This window comes from Chrysochloris asiatica, unplaced genomic scaffold (assembly GCF_000296735.1).
Source record: "Chrysochloris asiatica unplaced genomic scaffold, ChrAsi1.0 scaffold00229, whole genome shotgun sequence".
Taxonomy (NCBI): Eukaryota; Metazoa; Chordata; class Mammalia; order Afrosoricida; family Chrysochloridae; genus Chrysochloris; species Chrysochloris asiatica.
In genome coordinates, this window is record NW_006408747.1 from 1,222,700 (window position 1) to 1,233,649 (window position 10,950).

The 10,950-nt window shown below is 39.0% G+C and overlaps 1 protein-coding gene across 6 annotated transcripts in view; it reads left to right on the forward strand.

Annotated features, from left to right (window-relative positions):
• Positions 1 to 5,331, forward strand: part of JADE1 (jade family PHD finger 1) — a 78,855-nt gene extending 73,524 nt beyond the window's left edge. For 5 of the 6 annotated variants that reach the window (XM_006873202.1, XM_006873200.1, XM_006873204.1 and 2 more), the window contains exon 11: positions 1,440 to 5,331. In XM_006873202.1, coding sequence (XP_006873264.1) covers positions 1,440 to 2,353 — 914 coding nt within the window. In that variant the 3' untranslated portion in view covers positions 2,354 to 5,331. The remainder of the gene's footprint in view (positions 1 to 1,439) is intronic. The other variant, XM_006873205.1, reaches the window with a different exon arrangement.
• Positions 5,332 to 10,950: the final 5,619 nt, after the last annotated feature.

A 10,950-nucleotide genomic window follows, 5' to 3' on the forward strand; every position in this document is an offset into this window, starting at 1 on the left:
GAACCAAAACTCTTGGGGATGGCTTTCTTTCTCTTTTCCCAGTGTTAGATAGATGTTCAGTTGTGTTCTTATTCATCCCTAAACTCAAGCTCCTGCTTTGCAAGACAGATGCTTCCAAGCGAAGCTGAGCAGATGGCCGTGACTTATGCGTGTCATTTGGGGTTCATGATTTAAACTATGCTGTGTGACTCTGAGTGGAGTGAGTCCTAGTGCTTATAGGAGGTCATGAATCAGGCACCCTGCAGAGACATGAATCCTAAGTCAAATCAAATTTCAGAAAACATCAGTCCTCTTACCTTTCTGTCTGGCTTCTTGCATGAGGTGATTGAGAAATGTGTTAAGTTGTGGTGTTAAGATTAACCTTCATGCCACTCAAATGAGAAAACAGGCATTTCCAGACTAGCACATTGTAAAATGCTGTCATCAGTGATTATGACATTTACAAGTCCACTAGCTAATGCCCTGTTGGTTTGCAGCGTCCTTATCTACTCATCAGTAACTTCTCATGTAGGGGGCTCCTGTCTCATACTCCAGACAGAACGCTGGAAATGGAAACGGTTTTTTGTAGATGCTCTTGAGGCTCTTGTACAAAGGCTTCCTGATGAGCTGCATTAACCCAGTGATTTTTCAAGCTATGGATTATGACTCTAGTGGGCTGTGTGATGAATTTGGTGGTTCATGACCAACATTAAAAATAAGTGAAATAAAATTGTGGTGATAAGGGCTAATATTGTTTCATTAAATATGAGCTTTTACTGAGTCATGTTGTGAAATTGATCTGATTGTGATTTGCACCCAAAAATTCTGAAAACTACGAATTTAACCTACCTTCAAATGGGGTGACAATTCATGTGATTACCACAAATGGACTTTTTATGAGTGTATGCAATGGTTTTTTTTTTAATACTTATTGTCAAGCATTTTATAAACACTTTAGTTAATTCCCCTATTGACATGTATTTATAACCAAGGAGAGAACAGATGCTTTGGAGAAAAAAAACTTAAAAAGTCCCAACCCCTGGTCTCCTGATCCTCCCAGTCTTACAGGAAAGGCCGATGGCTGGATAGTGAAAACTTGCTGCCTTGAATGAGGGATAAGGGGATTAACAATTAGACACATGCATTGTTATCCTTTGAAAATCACATCATTTTGGTTTTTTGAAGGAAAAGGTAATTCTTAAAAAAAAATGTCGTTTTATGAAAAATTACATACACTTCAACTGATTTAGAAAACAGAGCATGCTGAGTGTGCAGATTGAACGTAGCATCTTAGGGCAGGTTGCATCTTTGAAAATCAGCTTTATAAACTGGGTGGTGTGAATTACGTTGTACTGTTGGGTGGGAAATGTGCACAAACAGGATCATGCTAAGGGTGTGGAGGTTTGTTCTTTTGGATATACTTCTGTAATTTTTATTTATTTGTGGTTTTATACTTATAGGTGTGCCTTCTTCCTCCTGCTCCTCCTCCTCATTGGAAAACATGCTTTTATTTAACAGTCCTTCTGTGGGCCCTGATGCTCCCAAAATAGAGGATTTGAAGTGGCATTCTGCATTCTTCAGGAAACAAATGGGTACTTCTTTGGTCCGTTCTCTGAAAAAGTCCCACAAGCGAGATCCATTACAGAATAGTGCTGTGAGCGAAGGCAAGACTCTGCTCAAGCAGCCAGACCTGTGTGGTAGGCGGGAGGGGATGATGGGCCCGGAGACCTTTTTGAGTTTTGAAAAGACCTTTGCAGAAGCACGTATCATATCAGCACAACAGAAGAATGGCGTGGTGATGCCAGACCATGGGAAAAGAAGAGACAATCGTTTTCATTGTGATCTCATTAAGGGAGACTTAAAAGACAGATCTTTTAAACAGAGTCACAAGCCTCTCAGGTCCACAGATGTGTCCCAGAGGCATCTGGACAACGCCCGAGCCGCTGCCACCTCCCTGGGAGTGGGGCAGTTGGCATCCAGCACCAGGAAGGAGATAGTGCCCAAATGTAATGGCTCCCTAATCAAAGTAAACTATAACCAGACAGCAGTCAAAGTGCCTACAACACCTGCCAGCCCAGTGAAGAACTGGGGAGGATTCCGGATTCCAAAGAAGGGGGAGCGGCAGCAACAGGGAGAAGCCCACGAGGGGGCCTGCCACCAGCACTCAGACTACCCATACCTGGGCTTAGGCCGAGTTCCAGTCAAAGAAAGGGCAAAAAACAAATTAAAATCCGACAATGAGAATGACGGGTATGTCCCGGATGTAGAAATGAGTGACTCAGAGAGTGAGGCATCAGAGAAGAAATGTATACACGCCAACAGCACTATCAACAGGAGGACAGACATTATCAGGAGAAGCATCTTAGCCTCCTGATGGAGTGGAGAAAGCACACTGGGAGCTTGTCCTGGGCTGTGCTAGAGAAGGGTGCTGACAGTGGACACGCAGAAACCAACCCGTTACACCCGAGCTACAGACACATTTGCTTGCAATTCAGACTGGTTTTTTTTCTGCCATCATTTCTAAATCATTGTGAGATATTTGTGTTATTTGCAACTTGTTGAGGAAACAGGAGAGTCGGTTGTAACTGGAAGACACTGCTCAGACTAGAACCTGAATCCAACACTAAAATGAGAATGAATGAAGTAAGTTTTAAAGAGGGCAAGGCTTAAGTAAGCCTCATGAGTTTTATTGCTCTCTGGATTCTTTCCAAAGCACAAAGTCTTGGTTACCTGAACATATAGGGTATCAAACATGATTCATGAGAAACACTCATGCACTGTTTATTAGCCCAGAAAACTTAGTCTCTAGACTGTGGTAGATCTTGAACTCCTATTTCTACTTTGCCCACAAGGCTGTTTTTGTTGTGTTACAGTGTACAGACAGCAGCTCTAAAGCGTCTGTAACTCTAGGAAATGTCTTATGTAAATATAACAGAAGGGGAAAAGAGAATTAAAGAAAAGGTCATTACTGGAACTGCTGAATGGACAGGATAGAGCTGCCGCAGCTTGGAGAACTAGGGTGGCACAAGACCCCTTGAGTGGGTGTGGCTATAGGACCGAAGAGAGCGAAGTCATTAGGAGAGCTCTGTCTGTAATGAAGGGCAGTTGAGGTCCAATTTTTACCAGTACTCTTGACTTTCCTCTTCCCTAAGCATTGGCCCCTGGGCCAGCATGGGATTTCCCAGGCCGTTGGCAATACCTGGCCATCTGGCTTCCAACAATACAATGGCTATTCAAGTTCAAGGTGAAGAATTTCCAGATTCTGGTGACTCAAATTTCTCAGAGCCAACCACTAGTGCATATGTTGGGGAATCCAGGCTTCCAAAATGAATGGATTCCTTAAAAAGAAAAAAAGGAAAAAAAAAAAAAAAAAAAGAATAAAAAGAAAACAAGAAAAATAGGTTATATTTGAAAAACAATGGAAAGGCAATAAGTTGTGATAGCTTTTATCATTGACCAAGGTTAGACAGGAAAGAGGTTGAAACTTACTCCTGAATATGTTTTATGGAGTCAGAGATCTAAGCTCTTAAATCGTAACTTAGACTTTCTAGTTGCAAATGGCAATAACTAGTAAGTGATCAGCAATAATAAATTTAGCATTAAATTTGAGTACATTGTTCTGTTTTTGCACTCACTGTAGTGCGTATGTATTAAGACAGTGGATGGTGTTAAGGTCCTGTTATTTTCTTTGGAATTCAATGTAGTTGTGAATCAAATTTAAAAGAAACAAAGTTTAAATAGCAATGAGATTTAGAATTAAGGGTACTTGGAACAAGCCCGACTTCCCTTAAATGGTCCCTTAGTTTATTAATATCAGTATTCAGATCCTGATTCATTTATACATCTGTTTCCATATGGCAGGGACATTCTGATACTTGATGAATAATGCTTGAGTTCTGTAGTTAACTTTCAAGTCTTCCAGATGATGTCAACAACAAAAAAGGCTTATTGAATTCCATCTTGCTATGCAAGTTTTATCAGATGATTAAATAGTAGATCTGATGCATCCCCATTGTATGTATGACATTTTCAAAGCAGGTCTTAACTTTTTGAGTACATTTTAGTAGCTAATTCAGGGGAGGGGAAAGAATGACCCAGGTTTTTTAGACTATTTTTGAGCAATGGGTCTCATTTAGAAAGACTGCTGTCCAGATAAGCTTGTTGCTACAGAGATTAGAAGGTTCTTAAGAATCCAGGTTGTACATTTACCCATTTAAAGATCAGATTTTCTTTTTCCTGGCATATGAGCAAAACCCTTTGGCTGGATTCAGGACTAGGTAGACTAGTTACAGTTATCTTTTGATTACAGCAACAGCTCTGGGTGAGTGGGATTTATAGACGATAATTTGTCAAGCCATAGTAAGAAAATCTAAATTAATTCTAGTAAGTATATGACCTCTCACCATTTTAAGAGGTCCCAGATTGATTTGCACTATTAGGAATGCTAGTTTTGTGCAAAAAGTAATGCCTTACCTGTTTTTTTCCCCACGTTTAGGTTGAAAAGCTTTCAAACGTTCCAAGTTATGCTGAACCAAAAACAAAACAAAACAAAACAACAAGAAAAATCCCCCAAATAAATAATAATAATAAAAACCCATACAAAAACAATAGATACAAAAACAAAAAATCCAACAAGCCCACACTTTTTATTCCTGCTTCGAAATGCAAATGGTTTAGAGAGCAGTTTCTCTGACAGTATAATGATAGCTTTGTAAGGTAGTTTCATGTCATGCTGGGAACTCTGTATGAGGTGGCCATACGCAGCAACCAATCCAACCTACCCACTTGCATTCTATTAGAATGGAACCATTTGCTTTCTTGTTTTTCTTTACAATTTTTTTTTTGTTTGTTTCTTTAGCTTTATCTTTCCTTGTGCATCCTGACCAAGAAATATCTTTGATTATGATCAGTGTATTATGTCAAAATGTAGACTAGTTAAACTTTTGTAAAGTTGCCTGGAATGTCATTTGTTAGGTTATAAACACAAAATCTAAATGAAGGGTTCTATGTGTTGTGTACAAATCTTAATTATTTTGAAATGGACAAACTTGTCATTACATTTGTAACCTTGTACAGAGGATTTTTCACTATGTGCCTAGCTTGGTGTCCATTCAGCTAAAATTGAAAAAAAAAAAAAAGGTGCATGAAGAGATAAAATTCAGAAATTAAACAAAGTATATGTAGAGATGACTATTTTATATTACACGGCCCAATCCTGTATTTATTTCTATCCTCTTTTTGAAAATATTTATAAAACTAGTTGAGGACAGCTGTATTTTTTTGTTGAACTATTTAGTAGAATTTGTGCCTTTTTGTCTGTATGTGAATAAATGCTGTACATTTTGCAATACATTTCAAACTGTCTTTTGAAATCTGCTTTTGTGAAATATTTTAAGTCCTGTGTTGTAGTTAGGTATCATTGAGTTGGTTTGGACTCCTAGCAGCCCTGTGTGTAGCAGAAGAAAACACAGCTCAGTCCTGTGCTGTCTTCACAGTTGTTATGTTATGTTTGAGCCCAGTGTTGCAGCCACTGTTTCAGTCCATCTTGTTGAGGGTCGTCTTCTTTTTTGATGACCCCCTACTGACTTAGCAACCCTGAATCTGTACTTGTTTAGTGTGTAACTAAAGTTTAGTTTAGGAAGGAGAACTGGAGGAGGGAGCATATCAAGATTATAAAAGATTACAGATTCACTGGGTCACTTTCTGGTTCAACTCTGATAGTTTAAGACTTTGAAAAGTGTTAAGTTTGATTTTATGCTCTCCCACTTGATGTTCTTTCCAGAACACAGTTTTGTAATGTGTTGAGGTAACATAGATTAGGATCAGATGCTGAATTTAAAGGCTGAGCTATAATTTATTAGTCATGTGATTTTGGCCAAGTCATTTATGCTTTGCAAACCTGTTTCTCATTTGTAAAAAGAATATAACAGCTTATGGGTTATTGTGATGTTTAAATGATAGAGCATCTCATACTGAGCATTTAGCAAATAGTAGGCTATTATTATTATTGATACTTGAAACAACACTGCGTTTTGCAATGTAATTTTAACTGATGAAACTTCTAATGTATAGCATGCTATTCTTCAGTAACGGGAAGGCTGTATTTATTAGGAATGTAAAAAAAATTAATTTTTCACAGCGTTGTTTCATTAAATGTTTTCATTCAATCATAGAACTCTGAAATAGCAGGGCCAAGAACAGATAATCTGCATTTTACTGAAAAGATTTGTTCAAGATCACAGCATCAGCCAGGCTTGAAACAGTTTATAAAAGCACAATATGCAGAAATTATCATACAATGAAATACACCTTTCTTTTTGGTGGGAACAGCAAATCTGGTATGGATTACTTTTCCTCGTGTAAATTACAATGAATTGGAACTGGGTAGTGCTACTGTGCTGGTCTATAATTTTTGTTAAAAAGTGGCCGCTTTTTAAAACATGAGTTGTTTGTGCATTTGGGTAAAAGCATGTTTATTTCCCCTTGACCCTCTTTAGTGACTATTTACTTCTCTGTTTCTTGCTTTCAGTAAGACCCCTGAGAGAAATAACTGTGATTCTCCCTATAAGGTCTTAAAGTTGAATAACCACAATAGTACCCCAGGGAAATTAAGTCCCCAGGAACCAAAGGAAAGGCCTGTTGTTGGCAATTCTGCAATCTATGATGGGAAATGCGGCACCAGGGACTCATATTCATGTTTTCACCCAAGTCACTTAGAAAACTGTTTCTACCTTTGAAACATTAACCATCTGCAACAAACTTTGCAATTAACTTCAAGGTTGAAATCATCAATATGATTTCCTTTTAATGCTCAGAGCTGCGTTAGCTGATGCATTCTAGTCAGGGTAGAACCAGGATAGCTTTGATTATCTGGTATTGAAAAAAGAGGATAAAAAGCAAAACTAATATGTTATCTTATCTATTTGAACTTCAAGTATTCTCTGTGCTGCTGAATTTGGTATCTGTACAATCCAGTTTTCCTGAACGCTTACTTGGGCATTTCCTTTTAGGTGTATACAGGTACTTGTAAGTTTGGAATTCATTCCTTTTCTATATCTTGTCTTAGAGAATGGCATCCAAGCTTGAAATCTGAAAAACGCCTTTATGAGTTCTTTCTTACTTAAATCCCACAGCCAGGGTGATGAAGCCCTATTTGTTTTAGACTTAGTATCTCTCCAATATTTTTACTTCTCTTAATCCCATGGCCTTTTCCCAGATAGTTCAGACCTCATCATTTCTTGCCTAGATGTTGTAACAACCTTTTATCTGGTTTCCCTGAGCTAAATTTTGGCTGAAATCAATCTCTCATCCCCCCAACTAGCTGCAACCTTGCTAATGACATTTCATCGTCATAACTATTGTCATTCCGGGTAGGCTTCAGGGGAAGCTCCAGACCTCTTAGGATGCGACTCAAGACTGTTGTACCTCTTAGCCCTCAATTAAAAAAACGATGTTGTTAGGTGCCATTGAATCAGTTCTGACTCATAGGGACTACAAAACCAAACACTGCCTGGTCTTGCACAAACATCACAACCGTTGCTGTCAATGTTATTGATGATTTTCCTATTTCTTGATGACTGTACTGTATCAAGCATGATGTCCTTCTCCAGAGACTGGCCCCTCCTGACAACACGTCCAAAGTATGTTAGATGAAATCTCCCCATCCTTGCTTCTAAGGGACAGTCTAACTGTACGTCTCCCGAGATAAATTTGTTGGTTCTTCTGGCAGTCCGTGGTACTTTCAGTATTCTTTGCCAACGCTATAATTCAAAGCCAACAATTCTTCTTTGTTCTTCCTAATCCATCTTACAGCTTTTGGAAGTGAGTGAAACGACTGAAAATACCATGGCTTGCATTGAGCACACCTTAATTATCAAAGTGACATCTATGCTCTCTCTCACTTTAAAGATCAATGCAATATGTTATTTGATTTCTTGATTGCTGCTTCCCTGGATGTTGATAATTACAAAGCTATAGCTATAGCTACAGTGAATTACTGCAGTTTCCACAGTGCTGTGTTCTATGACTTTCTGTGTTGCCCCTTTTACCTAGAATGCTCTCTTTAAGCTGTTTTACCTTTCAAGACAAGCTCAACTGTCATCCTCTCTGGGAACTCTATCACATACACAGTCTGAGTCACTTCCTCTCTGTTCCATGCATCAGTGGACCCAGACAAATTTGTGTTAATGCATTATTTGCAAAATACTGTGGTACTTTGATTTCCTTAAGAACAAGGATCATGTCTCATTTGTCTTATTGATGCCTGGAACATTGGAGAGTTGAAACAGTGTCAAAATAGTGAGGTGGCTTGAAACTGAGGTTTCAGTTTCTAAAAGTTAATCAAGAAATAGTCATCTGGTGAGTCTTCTGTTAAGAATTTGGTATAATTGAATTCAAAATATATTTGCAAACTCAGAATATTGGGTGCCAAGAAAAGAATGAATAGGCCAATGGTTTTGTTTGGTAGAATAATAATAATAATAAAAAAAAATCAAATGACAAATGGGATTTTCAACTAGTAGGTACTGGTCATTTTTATATTTATTAGTTGGTTTAGTCCTCAGAATATAGTTCTGACTCATAGCTACCCTGTATACGATTCCCAAGGAGCAGCTGGTGGGTTTCAACTGCTGCCCTTGGGTTTGCTTTCCGGTGCTGATCCTACAGTGACACACCAGGATGAATGAGGTAGGTATTATTACCCCATTGCTGACGAGGGAACTGAAATACTGAGAAATTAAGTTGTTCGTTCAAAATCAGTAGGCGGTAGTAGAGGTAGGAGTCTAGGCTTTACTGCTACTTGGAATATAAAAATAGCTCAAATAATGTCCTCTATATGGTTTTGAGTATACTCAGATGTGCATTCCTATAAAGCTAATAATCTTGACTTAAAAGATGTTCGTGTGCTAACTAAAAAACTGAATACAACTTGGGGTAGTGAACAATATCATCTTGTGGCCAGTTAACTCTCCTGCCTTATTTTAAGGAAAATGGAATTAATTTGATTGCATATACATAAACACACAGATTTTATATATATACGCACATTTTGTTGTTACAAATGCTGTGGAGTCAGTTCTGACTCATAGCAACTCTGTATAGGATTCCAAGGGACAACTGGTGGGTCTGAACTGCCAACCTTGTGGTTAACAGTCCAGGGTTTATACTACAACATTATACCAGGACTCCATAAGCACACATTGTCAATGGTAAAATAACATTACCACCAGGAACTCAAAGAATAATTTAGTTCTCAATATATTCTGACACAATGTTTAGGAAATGAAGACAATTCGTTAATGTTTTAAAGCATTTCATTGTGCTTTGAGTGAAAGTTGACATAGCAAATTAGTTTTCCAATCACTAGTGCATACAAAAATTGTTCAGTGACATTGGTTGCAATCTTCATAATATGTCAGCACTTTCTATTTCTTCCCTGGGTTTCCCGTTTTCATTCTTATGCAGTTCCTGCCCCTCCCTGCCTTCTTATCTTTAGTTTGGGCAAATGTTGCTCTTTTGGTCACATATAGTTGATGGTTCTCAGGAGCACATTCTTAGAACAATGATGCCTTTTATTGGCATGCCTATTAATTGGATGATAAATGGCCTCTGGGAGTATCTTCAGTTTCAAGTTAGAAGGTTGTCTCAGGGCAGTAGTCTTGGGGATTCCTCTAGTATCTTTCGGATCTGTAAGCTTGTTTGTTTGTTACTTTGAATTCCCACCTCCCCCCCCCCCCAAATGTTTTATTGTGAATTACGTGATAGTTTACATGGGAGAACATTAGCTTTACATTCATCCTATCATATATTGTTTCCTTGCCATGGTTACAGTTCTCTCCATGCATCATCAACCTGCCCCCTGGTCATCAGCACACAGCCCCTCTCCCTCTCTGGGTCTAGAGTCCCCAGCTGTTCCATCTCTCCAGGTCATCTTCTCTGCCTCCATCTCTGCAATCACTGTTTCTCTGGGTAGAGTCCTGCACTCTGCTCTTCTCCCTTGATGGTCTCAGGGACCTCCACTCCTGGACTGCAAATTCAACCATCCCCTCCTTTTGCTACAAAACGTCTACCTTTATATTTCCAACCCTCACAGTTCGTCCTGATAGCAATTTTTCACTATTGTGCCACATGAGTGTTATCCCCATCTCCTTTCATCAGCCCCGCCCAGACAGATTGGATACTACTCAGTGGAGAGTCTACCTTCCTCCGTGCCCTCTGGATCTAGGCTCCCTCTTGAAAGCTTGTAAATCAGTCATGTCTTCCCTTTGTAGCAGCCCCCCCCCCCCGCCCCCACCTCTGTTTTGGGTAGCCAATTTTTACTTTGAATTTTGTTTTAAATTTTAATTGCTCTAACCTGGACCTATTGTTGTCTTGGTCAGAGTGGTCAGTCATGGTAGCCAGGCACCATCTAGTTCTGGTTCAGGTTAGGTTGTGGTTTGTGTGGGCCATTAGTGCCTTGAACTACTTGCTTTCTTCCTCTTCCTATGCTATAGGTAGGAAGACACCAATAGTTGCTTCTTAGATAACTGGTCACAAGTTTTTTAAGACCCCCAGATGAGAATCATCAGACCATGTAGAACATTATCTTTGTGAACTATGTTTTGACAGTTGGCTTACAGGTCCCCCAAGATTCTGATCCTTAGCCCAGTGGTTTCATTTGAATACGCAAGTAGTTTCTATAACTAGGGGACTATGTACTCTATCATATGAGTGTATGTGCACATGCATCCCATATGACTTCCTCTCTATTTAGCATACATATTTACCTATGTATCTACTCATACTGTTGCAGGACTATATATGTAATACCTTTACTGTAGTTGTCTTCTTTCATACCTCTTAATTGTCTTCCTTCATCTTGTTTACATTGTACTGACTTCCTCCATATTGTGTACTGTCTTTCTCTTCACTAGAATCTTATTTAGGATCTTGTTAGTGCTCCTTCTGCCCCTTCCCTCCCTGGTAACCTTC